General features: G+C 45.4%; 1 protein-coding gene across 1 annotated transcript in view; it reads left to right on the top strand.

Annotated features, from left to right (window-relative positions):
- The window catches only part of FBXO16 (F-box protein 16), a 41,360-nt gene extending 21,061 nt beyond the window's left edge, over positions 1–20,299 (top strand). Inside the window, exons 5-9 of the mRNA XM_076332537.1 lie at positions 652–816; positions 1,721–1,926; positions 10,097–10,202; positions 14,762–14,987; positions 17,816–20,299. Coding sequence (XP_076188652.1) covers positions 652–816; positions 1,721–1,926; positions 10,097–10,202; positions 14,762–14,987; positions 17,816–17,883 — 771 coding nt within the window. The 3' untranslated portion in view covers positions 17,884–20,299. The remainder of the gene's footprint in view (positions 1–651; positions 817–1,720; positions 1,927–10,096; positions 10,203–14,761; positions 14,988–17,815) is intronic.
- Positions 20,300–21,028: the final 729 nt, after the last annotated feature.

Below are 21,028 nucleotides of genomic sequence, written 5' to 3'. Positions count from 1 at the left end.
CTAGTTCTTTCTCCAGCGTTTCATGTTTTATGTGGACGCAACTCACACTATTCATTCACAGGCAGGGAGAAGACGGGTTAGGAAATTACTTACTTAGAAAGAAAGGTCTTTACAGTGCTACTCGTGTCATATCATGGATAGCTACTATTAAAAGCATGGCAGCGCCGATAGATGATGTTTGTCCTTAAGCTGCAAGAAGCATTGCACGCAAGGTGACTGTGTGATGGACTATGACAGCAGAACATGAGTAGAAAGAAAATGTTCAGAACGGGTCTATCAGACTTGGGGAGTTTATTGATGCTGTTTTTCTCAGTGGAAACTAATAAAAGGGTTTATTCCAACTACTGTAAGCTTATTGAGTAGAAGTGCAGGAAGTTGCCCCAAACAAGATGGAATTTTTTCTCTTGGCCCGTGATTTTTGGAGTATTTCACCATGTGCTGGAGATCAGCTAACACTTAGACACTGAGCATGTCATGAAGACCTTTAATGGTTTAAACGGTTTAACGAAAGGTTTAAATGAAGCATAAACAGTGCTGAAGAATTTTACTAGTTTAAGGACGTAGGGGAATTACATCCACAGCACAGAAGTCTCTAGCTGCAATCTTGGATGCTTGAAACCCCAAGGTTTTCAACTTACTGGGCATTCACAGGTGAGCTGGTACTGGAAGTACCTGTCTGAACTGGATCAGCTCTGGATGCTGAAATGCCTACGTTTTGGCTGGTACATCAACTTCTCTCCAACCCCCTTTGAGCAAGGAATCTGGAAGAAACATTACATTGAGATGGTGAAAGAGCTGCATATCACGAGACCAAAGGTACGTACCTACCACCTCTAGAGATGTTCGGGGCCAGCGGGAAAACTGGGCTGGTCGGGTGCCTAACCCCTTTGCCTCTTTATCTTTCTGTAATCTCCCGCTAGTAAAATGGAAGCGACATAATTTTAAATTAGAATCTAAACTCATGTGTTGCCATGCGCTCTACTTTCCCATCATCCATCCCTGGTAAGGGGGAACTGAAAATCCTACTGGTTAGGAGAAGCAATCACCAAGGTCTCACTCTGCTATCCTTTCTGGGTGTTCTGGAGCAATCCTCTGAATTTCCCTCTCCAGCACTCAAGGCTGTTCCCCTCCCTTTTTCCCCAGTTTATAGAGCATATGATAGCTTGCCTCAATCCAATAAGCAGAGGTGGGGTACACAGCATTACCCTTGCTGACATTTCAGAGCCAGTTTACCTGGTGGAAAGGAAAAAAAGCGCCCATTATGCCTGTTATAGCCCTTGGTGGTGTCTGTTTCTCTCTTCTTCAAAAGTGGCAGGGTCATTTTGGGGAGGTGGAACATTACTCAGTAGCCATTGCTTTCTCCTGAGATTCATTGATGCTATGCCTTGTTTGCATGGCTGTGAGGGTGGGCTTCTTCCACCCTGAATTCAAAACTCAGCCCTCTAATTTTAACCAAACTCCCTCATAGGCTCTTTCCGTAGTCAATGGAGAGAAGCCAAAGCATCTCAAAAGCAGTTCAGCTCAACTTAATACAGATTTTGGGACATGGGCGATGACATGCACTGTCAGGGTGCCTATTTTTGTCCACTGACCATAATGGAGTCTGGAGAGACTAATTTTGAGTTAATACCCAATTCTCAGAAGTCTAAAGTTAGGCAAAATAAATCTCACTTTCATTATAGGCTAAAATTTATTTTCTTCTTTTCTTCTCTCTTATTAGACTCCTTCAAAGGATGAGTTTGTAGTTATTGATGTGCAACCAGTAAGAAGCAACGTCCCAGAGGCAAAACTTTCTGTGCTAGGAAGGAGGACAAGCAAGGAGAAAAAAGAGCTCCCACCGTGGCGTTCATCAGACAGGCATCCTACAGACACCATCCGATTCAACTACCTCGACAACTACGACCCCATCGAGCAGGCTAGGCAAGCGTAAGAGCTTGATCTCTTCCCTTTCGCTTTTTCTGCAACGTAGGGTATGTCTGCGTCCTTTGCAAGCTCACTCTGCCTGTGCTCCAAGCTGCCTGGAAGCCTTATAGTTCAGCAACCTGGTTGCAAACCCGCTTTGCTGCTCTTTTGGCTTTTCTTGGATTGATCTTGGTCCTGTTGTAGTCACAGCTGCACCACTTTGTGCCATTTCAGGGCAGAGCACGGGCACAGCTTGTTAGTGTCTGCTGTAACTCCTGGGGATGTTACAGAGCTGTAACGGGAAGAATCAGGATAAGAGTTTGTTCAAGAGTTTTTAAATAAAGCTGCAAGGTTGAGAGGAATCTGCAGTTTTTGCACAGAGGAGTAAGAATGAATTAATTGTGATGAAATATAATTCTATCACTTCAAGGATCTTCTGGCTGAAAAGAGATTTACATCATTGAATGGGGGTGCAGGTGTAAGAGTATGTATGGACTATAGAACATTTAAGTAATGAATAGTATTTGTATCTACACTGCCTGGGATAGACTGCCTAGATCCATCAGTTCTTGGGCTCCCAGGATTATCTGGTCAGCAACTAGCAAAAGAAAGGCATTTCCACCCCAAAGTATAGTTTTGCACATTGACTTGTGTTAGGACTGCCCCATGTCGGAAAAGGACTGCCTGTCGGAAAAGGACCTGGGGGTGTTGGTCGACAGCCGGCTGAACATGAGCCGGCAGTGTGCCCAGGCGGCCAAGAAGGCCAATGGCATCCTGGCCTGTATCAGCAATAGTGTGGCCAGCAGGAGTAGGGAAGTGATCGTGCCCCTGTACTCGGCACTGGTGAGGCCGCACCTCGAACACTGTGTTCAGTTTTGGGTCCCTCACTACAAGAAGGACGTTGAGGTGCTGGAGCGTGTCCAGAGAAGGGCAACGAAGCTGGTGAGGGGTCTGGAGAACAAGTCTGATGAGGAGCGGCTGAGGGAACTGGGGTTGTTCAGCCTGGAGAAAAGGAGGCTGAGGGAAGACCTCATCGCTCTCTACAACCACCTGAAAGGAGGTTGTAGCGAGGTGGGGTCGGTCTCTTCTCCCAAGGAACAAGCGATAGGACGAGAGGAAACAGCCTCAAGTTGCACCAGGGGAGGTTTAGATTGGACGTGAGGAAAAATGTCTTTACTGAAAGAGTGGTGAAACATTGGACCAGGCTGCCCAGGGAAGTGGTTGAGTCACCGTCCCTGGTGGTATTTAAAAGACGTGTAGATGAGGCGCTTAGGGACATGGTTTAGTGGGTATGGTGGTGTTGGGTTGATGGTTGGACTCGATGATCTTAGAGGTCTTTTCCAACCTTAATGATTCTATGATTCTATGTTTTCCTTTGACACATCTGGCATCAGATATTTTCAGAATCTTAGATCTGTGATCAAACTTCTGTGCATTAACAAGCACCAGTAGGAGCAATGGCAAGGAGGCTGCGGTAGTCACCTGTGTGCAGTGTTTGGCCCATTTCTCATTTAAGTCTCTGTTAATACCATCTCTCATTTTTCATGGGCTCACAGCAGTTACCTCAATTCAGCTGATGTGCAGTAACTTGTGAAACTTGTGAATACTATCATTACCCTGAGCCTGGTGAACAGGTAATGGATTAGCTTGACCGTTTCCTAGTTGTTGCGCGAGTCCCTGTGAAAAGGACTGCACAGACTCTCACCCAACCGAACGTGCAGAGAGGAGGAGATTCCTCTTCACTGTGCCAAGAAAAACCTTGGGAACCAATTGAGCCACAATGAAAGTATCCAGATTGTGCTTTAAGTAAATAACTGATAAAGCCGAGATTAGCCCTGTGCACAGGAACAATCAACCCATGAATTACCCCAGCCGAGTGATTATTTGGCTAAGCAGTCGTGCACTTGCGTAGGCTCTTTCTCAATGTGATTAACTTTGCCGGACCCACCACTCCTCCGGGGTGTTCCACAAAGTTCCCGGTGTCTGAGCAAAAAGCCTTTTATGAATCATTTTTTAATCCGCGTCCCCTAGTCCTAGGATACTGCAGTACTTCAAAGAGCTTTCCAGTTTCCACCTCACCCTCTTTCTGTGGTATGTTTCCAAACTCTAGCACCCTTTTGGGTAGAGTTCTTTGAGGCTTTTAGCGAAGTATTTTGACAAAATGCCTCTTGTTGCAAATGGATGTCCTGATATTATTTTTCAGCTCTGCTAAATGTTTCTATGTAGCAGCTCCCAAAGGTTTCTGTGAGGCTTAGGGTTCCCTTGCGCTGGCCATGACCCAGTGTCACACGTAGGAGAAGCCTTGTTTGAAGAGTTTAAAAGTCGCTTGTTCCAGCATTGAGCTGTAGATGCAGCTGACAACCAGATGCAAATGATTCTGAGCTGCTAATGATACAGTAAGCACACTGACTGTTTTCTTCTCCTAAGTGAGATTTGAGCCTCTATCCATTTGTGCAATGGAGAATATTCTAATGCCTAGTGTTCTAGCAAATCTGGCATTTATCCGTAATTATAGAGGATTATTGCAAGGAGAGAAATGAATTCTATAAGATTTGCTTGTTTATCAAGGATCTCCCTTTAATATCACTCAAGCTGAAAGTAATTGCTAGTGTGTAGTCTCGTCTGTAATGATTATTCAGCAATGCAGGTGTGCCGTTTCAGGTGCTGACCCAGCTTCCCACTCACAAAATGACATTCTGGTGCTTCTTTTCTGTGGACACATTGCCAACAGAGCCCTCTCTGCAGCCGCTTCCCAGAAGTCCTGCTGCTAAGGGTCTATATAGAATAGAATAGAATAGAATAGAATAGAATAGAATAGAATAGAATAGAATAGAATAGAATAGAATAGACTATTTCAGTTGGAAGGGACCTACAACGATCATCTAGTCCAACTGCCTGACCAATTCAGGGCTGATCAAGTTAAAGCATGTTATTAAGGGCATTGCCCAAATGCCTCTTAAACACTGACAGGCTTGGGGCATTGACCACCTCTCCAGGAAGCCTGTTCCAGTGTTCGACCATCCTATTGGTAAAGAAATGCTTCCTAATGTCCCATCTAAATATTGCGTCCTTCATCCTTTGCTTCTGGGCAGCTCCCTGGGGACTGGGTCTTCAGCACTTCACCCGGCTCCCTGTCCGCAGTAGGAACCACCTTTCATGCTTGAGTGTTCCTCAAGTGTAGGCTTTTGGTGGAGGTGGCAGCAGCAGCTAATGGGTGGCTTGGGCAGGTGTAGGGTGCCTATCAACAGTAGCATGATGGCAAAGAGGTCAGAGTGCCCCTCTGTGATGCCAAGCTTTGTTTTGGACGGCTGATGAAGGCCATGCTCAGCCAACCGTGAGTGAATGTCTAGTCGGTTGAGCGAGCGAGCCTCATGTGAATGCTATGCAAGATGATCTACCTCACTGCAGCCTACAGGCTCAGGCAGACCCTGCCTGACCAGTGTACAGGGTTGTAAAGTAGAACAGAGAACCAAGATAAAAATCTCTGACCCCCCAGGCTGTGTTAGGTATAGTTATTCTTCAGATCAGATGAATTCTTGGAGCTCAAGGGCATAACAACCACTCTTCGTGTAAAATGAATGTCAGAAGTAATGAAATCTATGTAAAATGGAATTCCTAGAACAATAGGAGTGATTTCCCAAAATACAGGGTTTTGCAAAGGTAGTCTGGGAGAGGAAATGAGTTTTGCTGCAGTCTGAATGCATATAGAGAGGAGCGAGTATTTTCTCGAGGTCATGAGCATGTGTGAAAAGATGCAGCAGAACCAGCAGAAAAGCAGCAGAAAGCCAAAGCGATGGCTGAGAGGACTAGAGAGGGCACTTGCAGGCCAGCAGGTTGACTGGAAAGCTGTGAGCCAACAAACCATTCTTTCCATTTGAGTTCTGCTGTGCTGAGGAAAACCGGACTCGTAGAAAATTCTTTGTGAGTAAACAAGATTACATCAAAGGAATACCTGGCACCATCATCAAAGCAATGTCTGAGACTAGTCACTGGCTACTTCTTTGAATAAAAGTTAATCTGCCTAATGTCAGGTTAAATTTTGCAGATTTTAAGAGGTAATGAAAAAATAAAGTTTTTCCTATCTCTTAGACCTGGTTAAAATCTCCTCTGAGCTGGACCTCACTCTACACTTGCTTTCTGGTCCAAAGAGAGGTGAGAACTTTCCTGTTCTTCATAACAGGGTGTCCACGCTGCAGCTGAAATATTGTCATTTAAATGGCAGAGTAGTCATCGGTTTCTTTGTTGGCCTTTTGAGAGGAGTCATTAGCTACATGCTCCCTTCCACAGCAGCATGAAAACTACACTGCTGTGAATTCATAGCAGAGAACTTATCCTTGCTTAACTAAAAAAAGTGAAACATGGGAAGCATAACAGGCTACAGTCAATTCTCAATTATGCAGGGGAGCGGAGAGAAAGGGAGTCCTAAAAGAGGTAACACAAAACATATACTTTGGGCTATAAGACCATAATTGGGTATTTACCTTTGAAAAACAAATAAATAGGTTTCTATAGAGCAATTGGGTGAGGGTTTGGCCTGGATAGTGCTGGCGCTTCATGGCACTGGGGAGGACCATAACGCTGTGCCACAGCTGGGTAGTGCCCAAAAAATGGCTGAATGGTGTTAATTTGCAATCTGGATGATAATTGAGACTTGACTGGGGTTTTTTTCTGATGGATTTTTTTGCTGCTTGCTCAGAAAGGCACGAGCTTGTACTATAAAGACTGAATGGCACCCAAGAGCCTCAGTGACAAACATCACAGCAGCATGAAGGAGATGGGACAGAGATCCCCGAGTGTGTTCACTGAGAGGTTATTTGTTTTAGATGGGTTGGTGTGGGAAAAGCTTCATAGTCACTGAGCAATGAAATTAAGAATAGCAATGATCAGATGCATAGTCGAGGGAGTGGTGAGGTGATACAGAAAAGAAGAGATACAGACATGGGTTGAATTACAAATTGCCTGGAAGGGGTTATCAAAATCCCTCGGTAGAATTATAGCTGTGAATTTCGGTGTTGCTGCATATATGCCTGCAATTTATCATAAGGATGATTTCTGGTAGGTCTGGTTTGTTTTCTGCCTGAATTGTCCAGGTAGCTTTTTGTTTATATACAAACAAAACAGAGACCAGCAAGGATGGATTTGTCCCTTTGGGCACAAAGCAATATTGCAAAGGTGAAGTGAAACATTTTTCTCTGAAGCGTGGAACCAAGTTAGCAAACTTTCTCTGGGACTCTGATCTGCCTAAAAAGGACCAGGAGGGGCGTTTCTTTCAGTCCATGCATGTACGGTTCTGCTGGAAGGCATCTGGTGTTTGTGCTGCTTGTTGCCAATAAATCAAAAGATTTGCCTCCCGCTTTATCATGAATTATAAATTGCACTAGCCTAGCACTGGACCCCTGCCAAGATTGTGTCCTTGTGCCTCAAGAAAGAGCCCTGCTACTTCTCATGACAACAGCTCAGCCAAAACGCAAGCTCCTTCCCCCCCTCCAACCAGCTCAGGCTTCTGGAAGGCAGCGCTAATTCAGTTAGATAATTTATGGACATAGGCCGGCTCTAAAAACAGTTGCATATTGTACTGGAGTGTTTACCCAACGAGAAAATAATTACTTTCAGTAATTGTTCTGTCAGCAGCCTGGGCCCAGTTTCTGACAAAAAAGGGGCTGGCTTGTGTGAGAAGGGCATGGTGTTTCGCTGTCCTTCCGAATCCTAATGCTTGTCTCTTGCTTTTCATGTTTCTGAATAGCCAGCCCAGTACTCGCTGCCTGCTAGGCTTGTGGGAATTAAAAGCGTTCCTTAAGGGAAGAAACTGGGGTGAGAAACACCCAGTTCAGTGCTAGGAGTGAGAGACTTGCTGTCCTCATCTCGGCTCTGATGCCCTTTTCCTTGGCAGCCTCAAGAAATTCATCCTCACTGCTTACATTTTCATAGAATCATCGGATCACAGAATGGTTTGGGTGGGAAGGGACCTCTAAAGGTCATCTAGTCCAACCCCCCTGCCATGAGCAGGGACATCTGCAACTAGAGCAGGTTGCTCAGAGCCCCGTCCAGCTTGACCTGGAATGTTTCCAGGGATAGGAATTTCCTGACCTTGAAGTGAGATCATGGTGGTGACCTGCTGCAGGGAGGTGCTCTGACACCATGAGCATGGACACTAGAGTACAGCAGTAGAGGTTAATATCTTAATTTATGACCACAAGGCCAGGTTTGTGTTCTATCTAAACATGACCAGTTCATTCCCTATAATAATATTTGGGATTGAATTTTCTCTCTTGGCTGCTAGTAAAGTGTTTATAAGCAGATTGCAGTTTTCCTCAATTTACTATTTGAAGTAATTTGTCTTTATGGTTCTTGATCTGCAGCTGGTCTGGGACGAGAAAATAACAGATACATGCTGGTGTTGGCTGCTTTTGAGGATGTGTGTGTTATGTGGTGTGGCCACGTTCCTTTACAGGATAAATGTTGCTTTTATAGAATCGTAGAATCATAGAATCGTTTAGGTTGGAAAAGACCCTTAAGATCATCAAGTCCAACCGTTAACCCAACACTGCCAAGTCCACCACTAAACCATGTCCCTAAGCGCCTCATCTACTCGTCTTTTAAATACCTCCAGGGATGGGGACTCCACCACTTCCCTGGGCAGCCTGGTCCAATGTTTAACCACTCTTTCAGTAAAGACATTTTTCCTCACATCCAATCTAAACCTCCCCTGGCGCAACTTGAGGCCGTTTCCTCTCGTCCTATCGCTTGTTCCTTGGGAGAAGAGACCGACCCCCACCTCGCTACAACCTCCTTTCAGGTAGTTGTAGAGAGCGATGAGGTCTCCCCTCAGCCTCCTTTTCTCCAGGCTGAACAACCCCAGTTCCCTCAGCCGCTCCTCATCAGACTTGTTCTCCAGACCCCTCACCAGCCTCGTTGCCCTTCTCTGGACACGCTCCAGCACCTCAATGTCCTTCTTGTAGTGAGGAGCCCAAAACTGAACACAGTGTTCGAGGTGCGGCCTCACCAGTGCCGAGTACAGGGGCACGATCACTTCCCTACTCCTGCTGGCCACACCATTGCTGATACAGGCCAGGATGCCATTGGCCTTCTTAGCCGCCTGGGCACACTGCCGGCTCATGTTCAGCCGGCTGTTGACCAGCACCCCCAGGTCCTTTTCCGACAGGCAGCTTTCCAGCCACTCTTCCCCAAGCCTGTAGCGCTGCATGGGGTTGTTGTGACCCGAGTGCAGGACCCGGCATTTGGCCTTGTTGAACCTCATACAGTTGGCCTCGGCCCATCGATCCAGCCTGTCCAATGTTTTATGATTCTATGATTCTAGAATACAGCAGTAGAGGTTTTAGTGTCTGTTTCTGCCCTTTATGTTCATGATTTTGTACTTAGAATGTGCTTTTTAGCATGCCTTCCAGGAGCTGAGACGCCAGTGATGGAGCTGGGAGACCAACCCAGAGAGCACATAGAGTTGCTGCTTCAAATTCACTAATTCTGTACTGCAGAATTTGAATGTGGAAGGGGAATGAACACCTTCAGAGCAAGTGTTTTTATGAACCTGCCTGAGTTCTTAAAAAAACTTCCTCATAGTATGGATTTTACTCCTGATATTGGAAAAATGTGACAACTGGCCATATTCCAGTGTACTTCACTTAATTTTCAAACTCTGGAATATTCCTGTTCTGCCAGTTAATTGTATTGACTTTAGTAATAGCTGCATGTACATTTATAAATTGATATACATATACATATACACACACCTATACATATACAAGAAGTATTTGGCTGTAAAAACAATGAATAAATAACTTGTTGGAGGGGCAGTCCTCTAGCCTTATTTATGTTACAAGTTACATGGACTTCACTGAAAACTCTCAAATTGATTTAGCTAAACCTGCCTTTCTGTGAATTCCCCGAAGCTGATGTAACATGTTATGTGGATTTAGCTTAAATCACTAAGTCTCAAGCTAAGGGCACGTGTTTGAGTGCTATAAAGTTATCATAACTTTAAAAATAGCAAGTTACCACCCTCCTCTGAGTCACGGTATCTGATTGTGCGCTCTTGGTCTGCCCCAGGTAGAAGATAAAATGTATTATCTTAAACCGTGTCTTTTCGGGTGGCAATATCATAAGGGATTTTCTTTTTCTCAACCCCAGGGCACCGACTCCATAGTGCTTGTTAATACTGCTCTGTTCTACTCTGCAGGAGAAAGAAAGGAGGAGGGGAGACCCCAGACCTTAGCCGGCAGGCAGCTGAGAAAAAAAAGAGAGCGGATCGTGGATCTAATAAGCTCCAGAAGGCAAAATCACTGGCAAGTATCACTGGCTTGTAATTATATCAACTGGGGCCCAGCGTCAGGTACACCCCGGAACATTTTAGCTCAGAGCTTTTACTTAACTTAGGTAACTGTGAAGCTTTGCTCCTGCTGTAAGTAGGCTGCCAGACATGTTTGCTGCCTGTCCCTGAGGGAGATACCTGGGCAGAAGGAGGACACAAAGCCACGTCTGGCTGCTCCGGGGGCAATCTCTCATTGCAGCCATCTGCCTTCGGTGGGAAAAGGACAGCAACTGTCTGTACGTAGACAGTGACCTTGTTATCTGCTCCTCCCTCACGTTGCTTACTGCGCAGTATCCCGCCGGTCCGTTTCCATGCTTTACAAAGCACCGGATCAATTCTCTGATGACACTTGCATCTCTTCCCAAAGCTTCTCTTCTGTGCTCGCAACTTTTGATCATTGCAGTTTGACGTTAGTTTATTCTCTATTCATTGCACTGAGCCTGAGCGAGCAGCCCCAAGGTCTTAATACTGAGGATTCATTGTGCTCATCGCTGGTAAAATAGGGCATCCTCACATGAAAGGAGTCTAGGGAAGTCAGGCTTCCAGAAAGCATCGCGGGTCTGAGCTTTTGTAGATACGGCAACAAATAACTACCAGAAGAAGGACGTGCTCACAAGCGTATTGGGGGTTTTTGCAGACCTGGAAGCATGTTTCCTAAGCGATGAAAGCCGGGGAACGCATGTGAGTTGAGCTAAAGAAGGTTTACATAGAAGAGAGGCATTGTCTCCCAAGATGGGGAGGCATTGTCCTGACCCAAATACAGCCTGCTTACAAAGAAATAGATTCAGTCAGTGTTAAAAAACAGAACATATAATTAAAGTTATTCAGCCTGTGTCTTACAATTTCCATTCTCCAATGGGTTCCTCTGTAGCCCTTAGATCAGAGCGCCCTTACCCGGTTTCATTCCACCACGGCTTCCCGTTTCAAATTTACAGCTGTTTTATTGTCAGTCTAGAAGTGAAAGAATCTTAGGTCAGGGTAAAAAGAGGTGAATTTGATTTTCTTTCCCCAGATTTTAGGAAAATTATATGTTCTTCGAAGTTACTTAACCTGCAACCCACAATCAGGAAGGCACAAGCACCTAGTCTGACTCCCACCATGAAGCCCAAACCCTCCTGCACAACGTCAGTGGGAGTTTTTGCTATAAATTGCAGCAGTACAGGGTTGAACAGTGTGTATGTATGTGTCACCTTCCGTTGGCTGCTCACAATTTAAAAGGGACATTGTTATTCCTGTGGCAAATAGACACCAGAGAGCATTTAGCTGACACAAAATGCTCATAGACAGATGTCTGGGGGAGCACGCAGAGTTAGTGGGTACCGAATTCTCACCCCACAAAAAACCCTGGGGAGTCTTAAAGCCACTGCCTGCTGCCAAGGCTTGACAAGTCCACCATCCTCCCTTGGTCCCTCCTAGGCAGTTAGGACAGCCTAACCCAGGGGTAAGTGTCCTGAAACCCATGGGGTTACACCTTGGTAACATCAGCCCAGAACAGAGCTCCATGCCTTCGTGCTATGCGATCTTGGTAGCGCTGGCTTCTGTTTGTGTTAAAAATCGGGGGTAGCCTGTGTTGCTGTGTCACTCTTTCCTAGACCTTTACGTTGAAAATAGGCTTGTATTTCTCTTGAGTTGAGAGTTGTCCAAATTTCAGTAGAAGTGCAGTGTTTCTTATTCTCTGATGTATAAGCCTGCTGTTACACTGGCCATTAATGACTACAACACTACAAGACAATAAAGGTTAGGTTACGGTAGGCTGATGCATAGAAAAAGATATCTATATATAACTCGCTAGGAATAATCCAAAATTAATTTCCATTTATTATTAAGGTAGCATTGGGAAACCTTGTTGAAATGAAGACCTGTGAAAAGACTCTTGTTTAATCAAGTCCAAATAAAGAGGCTTAATGCTCAAATCTTTAGTAAATCCTTAGAAGAAGAACAGACTATGATGAAAGAATAAGTGCCCCAAGCGAGCAAACATCAAGTCAAATTAAAATGAAGCTCTTTAATAGATCAATGATCCAAGTGCAGAAAGGAGGTGAGAATAAAGTGTATTACAGCTGACAACAAAGATGTGAAAAGGGCTATTATATGGAGCTCCAAGCTCAGGAGGCTGAACAACAGCACACCAAAATAGAATAAACGCATAATTAAGGTGATGACCTGAGTCCTGGAATTACATCCACTGGCTCCACGTTTGCATGCGGTGAATCAGTTCTCCTCCTCGTAAACTCGTGAGGTTTTGGAGTTTATTAGTAATCGTGGAAACAGTAGCATAAAATGTGACCAGGCTCACGCTTGATTTAGAATAAATTAAAGTGAATTAGCTAAATTACATTAAATAGTAAATTACAATAAATTCAGTTAATTAGGTCTCTGTAGGAAGGGCCACATTCTTTCTTACGAATGCACATGCAACCCCCATGTCTCTACAGTGGGGCGGGAATACCTGCTCCATCTTCATCCAGGGAAATGCCCTACTTTAAGGATATGTATAGTTTCAGTGTTAACCATCTCTTTAAGCACTTTGCTGGATCAAGGCTTTACAGCTTGTCTATACCACCTTGATGCTCACATTGCCTTCAGCAGCTACTGCCCCAGTATTATATAAAGAAAAGCGAAGAATGCAGCGGGTTCGGTGAAAAAAAGCTTCTCCAAGCTTTTACCAGGCTGAGCATGGAAACCAGATCCCTGTTTTGGGCCACTGTGTCATCCCTCCTGTTCACTCTGACGTGGAGCTGCGTTGCCCTGCTGTGATTTCTGAGCTCTGGCCCTACAGGGCCCTTCGCGGGCGTCACTGCTGCCACATCCGTGTCCTTTACACAAGTCCTTGAGGACTTCCAATGAGGAGTCTTCTGCAGCTTCTCAGCAAAATAGGCAGCCTCATGCCCAAATGTCAAAATTCCCAGATACTTTATTAGAAATTCCCAGATACTTTATTAGGAAGGTAAAATTTGATGGATGCTTTTGACAGCTTTGCAAATGACTGCCATGTCAGCAATTAGGGGCTGGTTTTGCCTTTCAGGCTGTCTGCTTGTTTCTGTTCGAGAGACTGCTCCACCCTCACAGCTGTTCCTGAATTACTGACTTATTTTTAGTACTTACTAAATAACATCTTTTTGACAGGATCAGTCATTCTTGCCTCACTGCCTATATCCTAAGGTGATAAGATTGCAGCATTTGAAGTCAGGAATAAATTTTCCTATGACATATTGACAGGTAATTGATGTTTTGAGTATGAATTGCATTTATGGAGCGTGTGGGTATAGTCCACATGAAGATCCAGGGCTGTCAGCACTGAGACGCGGTCCTGTCCAGTGTATATTTATATTCTGCAAACCTTATTTTGAATGTTATTTATTCACACAAGAAACCCCGTTGAACTTCATGGGACTATTCCTAAGAGTGAAAGTAACTCAATATAAAGTTTGCGTATTCAAACTCAGCTTATATATGTCACCCTAATTGTAAAAGTACAGCCTGGCTTTAATAGTCTATGCCTATCTGTCCCTGAGCTCTAAAACTGAACCACCAACAACACAGGAGATGAAAAGCAAGGAACAGTCAGATCTGTGCTGCAACTACTACTGCTTCTATGGTATTGTGCTTTTCTCGCTACGATAAAAAAACTGCAGCTGCTTTTATCACACCATCTCTGTCACACGTCAAGTACTGCGAAGAACCCGGACCGCTTTCGGCAGTTGTATAATCCCTGGCCTTTCTTTAGGTTGATATTCAGCAGTTGCTGGATTGCTTATTTATAACTAGACAATTAGGCAGGAAGCGCCATATATCTGCTGCTGCTGCCAATTTAAATAACGGGAAGGGGAAACAGGCGGGCAGGAATTACCGAACAGCATTGACTTTTCTGCACGCCCATTTTACTGTGGACACTAGTTTCACGTAAGACTATCTGCCCACATTGCTTTTTGATGAGTCGCTATGTGAATGTTTGGTTGTGTTAATGTTTGGTCACTATTCTTACCAAATAATTTGTATCAGTCAAAAAAAAGCCAAAGCAGTTGGTCTGCAGAACCCGTGCCTTTTGAATATTTGGGATCTTTCTCAAGGAATAAACAATCACTGTGTTGCTAAGATTTTTTTTTTTGGCTTAATTTTTATCCCGTTTAGTAAAATGTTCGTTGAACGGTATGTTAAAATGAACTTCATCCTTTACACTGCGAGACTTCAACCAGCAAGCAAGACTGGGATCAGTCGCAGCCACATGCACAGAGGAGAATTTGTGCATTAACTTGTGAATTGATGTGGAGAATCAATTAATGTGGGTTTGGCTTTACTGGCATCAATTTCTAATTAGGTCCTTTTGTCCTTAAGGTAAACTTATACCAGAGCACAGGTCACTGCAAATAACGCAGATTATGCTTGTATCATTTAGGAATATCATTTAGGAATACAATTTACAGAATGTATATAGAATGTATAGAATTTATAGAAGTTCTCAATGGACTCCAGCGTTTTCAGTCCCTCTGAAGCTGTTGGGATGATAAGATACTTACTGCCTTCTCTTCCTAGCTATCACTTTCTGCAGATCTTGAGTCTGTTCCAAAAACACCAGTTCGTCCCAGCTGGGCCACTCACCAGTCAACCGGGAACCTGCCCTCCAAAGCAGCAGCAAAGACCCTAGCCCAGAGCTCCCAGTGGAACGCCGGGATACGACCAGCACCTGTTCGAGCTCCAGTGCCAAAGCCACGTGAAAGAGGAAAGAAAGACTTCACAAGGACGAACAGCAGGTCTCCGTGTTAGTATGCTGCCCCGTCGCAGGTGGAGGCTATTGTAGAGAGTGCCAATACCCAAATTTAGTGCGCGGAGGGAAGGAAATGGTGCTGGCAGCATAGTTCTGTAGGCGAAGGAGAAGGCAGTCCTTCTGGATGGTGGGAACCCAGATGACAGTGATTTGCTGCATCAAAAGAGAACATATGGCCAAAGACGTCACATCTAGCGCTTGCTAGATCCACCTGTCTGTCACGACTGTCATCTTGGTATTGAACACTGGCATGGGCTTCTGTCGTGGTTTAACCTCAGTCGGCAACTAAGCACCACGCAGCCACTCGCTCACTCCCCCCCCGCCCCCGGTGGGATGGGGGAGAGAATTGGAAGAGCACAAGTGAGAAAAACTCGTGGGTTGAGATAAAAACAGTTTAATAATTGAAATAAAATGATGATGATAATAATAGTAATATTATAATAATATTAATACACAAAGCAAGTGATGCACAGTGCAACTCCTCACCACCCGCCGACCGATGCCCAGCCAGTCCCCGAGCAGCGGCCCCCCCAGCCAGCTTTCCCCAGTTTCTGTACTGAGCATGACGTCCCATGGTATGGAATGTCCCTCTGGCCAGTTTGGCTGTGCCCCCTCCCAGCTTCTTGTGCACCTCCAGCCTTCTCAGTCGGTAGAGCATGGGAAGCTGAAAAGTCCTTGGCTAGTGTAAGCACTGCTCAGCAACAACTACAACATCAGTGCGTTATCAGCTTTGTTCTCATCCTAAATCCAAACCACAGCACTGTGCCAGCTACTAGGAAGGAAATTAACTCTGTCCCTGCCGAAACCAGGACAGCTTCACATGGGTTTAACTCACTAATACTCAATGGCAGAGCAAGAGAGCTTGGATCAGAAGTGACAGGGGGCTCAGTCCAAAGTCCATGGACTCTGCCAGGTCCTGGATAGATGCCAGGAGGAGCTGGTATGGTTGGGTTGGAATCAGAGCATTCAGCAAATTACAGGAGAAAGCCATCAACTCCAGGGAGACAACAGCTGAGAAAGCAGCTGATCTGTGAATGCCTTCCAAAAATAAGGAGGCAGACTGACACGATCAAAAACAATTTTGTGCCATTTCAGTCTAGGGTTGGCTTGGGCAGCTATTCATGAAGACCTCACCTCTTGATATACCCAGCACCTCCTGAAGGTCTTCAGTGTCTGCAGCTGGCTGGGAAAGTATGGGCTATCTTTCAGAAGCACACAACGTTTGGGCAGACTTTGGTGAAAGTCCTATTAGGTCACAAGCGGGCTGTCCACATAAGGATTGCAATTTGTGACCCCTGATGATTTTTAATAGCACAAGAAAGGTAGGGGATAAAGAACCTGGAATGAACAAAGGAAAAGAGGCTTCTGATGTGATACTGTTAGGATTTTCAAAGAGAACACAGGGGTAGGGTGAGGGGAGCTCCTACAGGGCAGCGACTACCCAGTAATTATTGATGATCCCATCTAGAAAGGAGATAATGGAGCACGTGGAGACCTCCAGCATCCCTTTGGATCTCCCTAGTGTCTAGCGTTTTTAGCAAGTGCATAGGCTAACCCGCGTGAGGAGGACCCACAGTGCAAACGAGCGATCACAAATCCTTCTGTGAGAGATGAAAGAAAGAATCCAAACGCAGATGAAGGATGATACATAGGGGAAAGCACTGGAACGAGTAAGATGGAAAACACACGAAGACTGCTTCACGTAGGAAGCAGTACATAAATGCATCCCGGTCAGAAAAAACCAAGAGAGGAAAGCGTCAAGATTAGGCTAGAAGGTTGCAGTGCCGCACATTGCTAACGCAATACAAGGTTTCTATAAAATAGGACCCTCATGCTGAAGTCACATTGCCTGGACAGAGCCTTAGGAAGGTTGTTTGCTGGACCGGGGCCAAGTCATGAAGAGTTAAGGGTAGGCTCTGGGCCTTGGCTGCGTTATTGGTTGTTCCAGTCAATCGAGGGAATTCTGCTGGTCTGGCAGCAGTGTTGTGGCCTCCCGGGAACGTGGCACTCGGCTCCGACTGCTGCCGTCCCTCCGGGAGGCACTGGGAATGGGAAGAAGGTGTTTCTTAAGTCTCTGAACTTCTGTGAACCAATCTGCAACTGCTGTTGAGGTGCGGTTTAGTGTTCGCAAAGAGGATGTGCGGGATGGAGCAAGGGGAGCTCCTGCAGGGAAGTGCCCACCCGGTGATTATTGATGGTTCCACATGGGTGGAGGATAATGGCGCATGCAGGGACGTGCAGTGTCCTGTCTGAGCTCTGCTGCAGTCACTGTCTTCTACATGATAAGAAATTTTAAATCTGTGCACGAGGAAAGTGCTAGGGAGAGTGGGGAAGCGAGCTACCTACAAACACCATTGCTGTAGTATAAAAACTACCAAGGTAAATTATCCCGAAGGGATTGCATTTGGATTAGGGGCAATTTGCAAGGCAAAACTGTATTTTTTTTGGATCAGAGAGAGACAAATCCTATCTTAATTCCTTCAGTGACCTCTCCTGGACCTTTGTGATCTCTGCCAGGCTTTTCCCAAGGTAAACTTACCAACTTTAGACAGTGCTCCAGCTGGGCTTTACCAGGGCACGTTTGCAGATTGTCAGAAAGGTGGGCAGGAAAAGTAAAGATGTTTTGATTGATGATTATGTTCTCTATAATGAGATGATGAATGGAAACCATCTTTCCATTCAATCCAGATTTGTAAAGGTACTTGAGGTATTAAATGCCACCAAAATCCCAAGGATTGGCCGAGTACCTAAATATGTTTAGAATCTGAATTCTCTGACTAAATTAATCTGTCTGATTCTTACATTATTTCTCTTTCATCTAGCATCTCCACTGTTTGAGGCTCAGCCCTGGCACATTCCTCCATCTAACCAAGGATCTGACACAGACTAAGGGAGGATCCAGAGTATCTTTCATCCCAGCAGAACAGAAATTTATCTGCCTGGCACTGGGGAAAGAACAGCAATATTACCCGAGTCACAGGCTGTGCTCGGTGAAGAACACCTGCTTTTGAGTCCTTCATAAGGACCCAGCTTAATTTTTTTTTCAACTGTTGCTAGAAAAGACTTTCTTCATCAACCTCACCACACAATGCAAAGAAATGGGCATGGAGGTCCTGCGTCTGTTCTCACTTAGGCTGTCCAAAAGAAATCTTAACTGCCTTGCAGCCAGTTTAGATAGAAAGGTGGTGGAGCAATGGCTTTATACTTTTTTTTGGAAGTACCGTACTCCATGCAATGACTCCTGCCGGCCTTTGGGATCTCCAGGTGGGATCTCCCGTTCCCAAACTGGAGCACAGCCTTAAGTCTGTTTTCCTGTTGTGCTTCTCAGCCTGGTTTCCTGTCGCTGCTGCTCTCGAGCTGGTGCTACATTCTCTTTTTCTTCTGGGTACGTCGTCTCTGCAGAGTTCTCCTAGGCTTTTGACCATGGAGACACTTGCGCAGATCCTTGCTAGAGCTGCTGGACCTCATGTGAGCTTGCCTGTGCGTCACTCGGACATCTTGGGGCATATCCCATGGCCTGAGCTGCTCTTCACTGCTTTGCCAGTGAATTACAGAAGTTGTCTGTCTCTGTGGGCACCGAGGGGATTGTGGAAGACAAGGGAGGACTTACCAGCCACCTGAGTGATGGAAACTGTACCCTCCCTACAAAGTGAGTGGTTTACCACCAATGTTAATGCGATCCCTCAGCTGTAACCTACAGCCCCTGCCAAACCAGCTAGGCTGTGAAGAAAGCACCACAGCGTTCAAGGGAGAAGCCTTTAATATGTGGGAGAAAGGAGGCTCGGGGAAAACGCTGCAAGAAAAACCTAGTTAGGGCTGTACTGAAGACAGAATTTCCTTCTCATGTTAAACAAGGCAACTCCATCTTTTCAATCCTGTTAGCGAGAAGGAAATCAAATCCTACACTCTGGATTACAGCATTGCACATGGCTCTGCGTGGGGAGCCGGCACTTGTCTAATTATTTCAGAGAATGTAAATCATGTGCTCCTTCTTGCCTTTTCCGCAATTAAGGAAATATCCAGTAAATGTAATGAATAGCAGTTTTTAAGGATAAGGGGACTGAATGCACAGCAACTGGAACTCATTGCCTTATCACATCCCAGAGAGAGCTGGGATAAAACTGAACCTTTCCACATGTTAGGAAGAATCACAGCACGCCCATGAATTCTCAACATTTATAGACGAGAAATCACGTTTCAGAGAAAATGCCAACTACTGATCGACAAGGATTAGGAGAAGACTTCTGCTCTGTGAGGAGATTATTCTGCACTGTGTCACTTGAGGGTTTCAAGTTTTTTGGCGCGAGAGACATTGACCGTTGTCAAGACCAGGCACCGGGCACGACGCACCATGGAACTTACCTGAAGGGAGAGCATCCAGCGGGAGACTCTGCCCGTTGGGGTACTTGGTCGAGTGCCATGTGAATTCCAGCTCCGAACCAATGATGAGGTAACTCAGTGCATCTCCCTCTCCCAGACGTTGTTCCTTCATTTTTCTGGTTGCCCTGGATGCTTGGAAGGGGGAGTTCATCTCAACCAACACGATGGCCTAAGAGGTAGTTAAGTCTAAGCTGGTCACCTCTCAAGCGATCAGCTGAAATAGGAACTTGCAGATGGCGATTATCTCATATATCTTAGGATCTGTTGATTATGCAAGAGACCAGACTGACTAATTTTGACTAAGAAAGCTAACTTTTGAGCATTTAAAGTGAGGTGGGGTAAATCCCATCCAAAACATTCATCGGCATCGTTCCCTGGTATTGCAAATCTCTCCTCACAAGCCTTTTCCCTCAGGAAACCAAGTTAACTGCTTGTTTCACCGGTGTTTCCTTGGCTTTGTAAGTCCAAACTGTTGCTCCAGCTTTTTTTTTGTCTCCGTTAGGCAGCGTGTAGCTTCTTGTGACAGCAGTTCAGCGCTAGGCCCGTGTTACAAACAGCAAATGGCTACGCAAGGAAATGATGTAACCCTGCAGCAACGGTTTTTCTTTTCTCATCAGTAAGCATACTCGCCAGAAACGTAAAGTTCCCAAGGTCTGACTGGTCTTGGAGCCGAGTGCTCAGGCATGACTGCAGACAGTGTGCCTTCGCTGCAGCACATCGTGCATCTTAAGTGCTCACTATACATTTTAAGGCTTAGGCCTTCTCTGATTTACAAAGTTTTTGTATTTATGATGCTGTAAAATAACTAACAGTAATGTCCAGGAACGTACCAAGCCAAGTAGACTATCCTTGAAGTAACGGCAGACCTACGTAACGCCTTGATGTAACTCCTACTGATTATGTTGTTAGAATAAAAACGTATGAACTTACAACATACTTTACAATCATTCCCGAGGTCGCAAAATGGGTCAGAATCTGAAAATGGAGAGAAAAGACACAGATAGACAGAGTCTCCATCACCTGCCTCTGCCACTGAGCTGCTGGCTGGCCTCAGGCAAGCCGTATCGCCGTCTGCGCCCCGGGCTGCTGATCTGCAGAGGCCGATGGTTATTAACCCACCTTTATAGCATGCTTCCAGATATGCAGAAATTGCTAAACAAGTACAGAGGAAGGTTGTTATCCCTTCACCCTTCCTTGTAGATGCGCATTTCCCTGCACTGCTCGGCATTTCCAGATCCTGCACAACTCTCATTAGCCACAGCCTTTGACTAAAGAACTGAAAGTACCTTTTAAACCCCAGAGGCCAATGAATCAGCATTGCTGCATCTGAATTCCACCAGTACAAGCAAGATCACAATGTGAGCCCTAGGCTACAGCCCTGCTCAGATGTGGGGAACAAACCCAAACATGCCAGCCGCCCTCTTACCCAAGCTTTACCATCCGTTTCTGCCCAAAACTCCACCTGCATTTACCCGGTGTTCCTTGCCGGGAGCAACGGCAGAGTTTGGTACTGTAGTTTGGCTTTGTAGCCAAAATGAAGTTTTCCTAATTATTGCTCTTCTGAGCTAAAGAAACAAAAACTTGGAAAAAGGAATACATGTAACTGAGGTTGATGGGAGTAGCAGGTAGGAGCACGGTTGGATTAAAACTGAGGA

Source organism: Aptenodytes patagonicus, chromosome 3, assembly GCF_965638725.1.
Source record: "Aptenodytes patagonicus chromosome 3, bAptPat1.pri.cur, whole genome shotgun sequence".
NCBI classification, from domain to species: Eukaryota; Metazoa; Chordata; class Aves; order Sphenisciformes; family Spheniscidae; genus Aptenodytes; species Aptenodytes patagonicus.
This window is presented reverse-complemented; position numbering and strand designations above follow the sequence as displayed.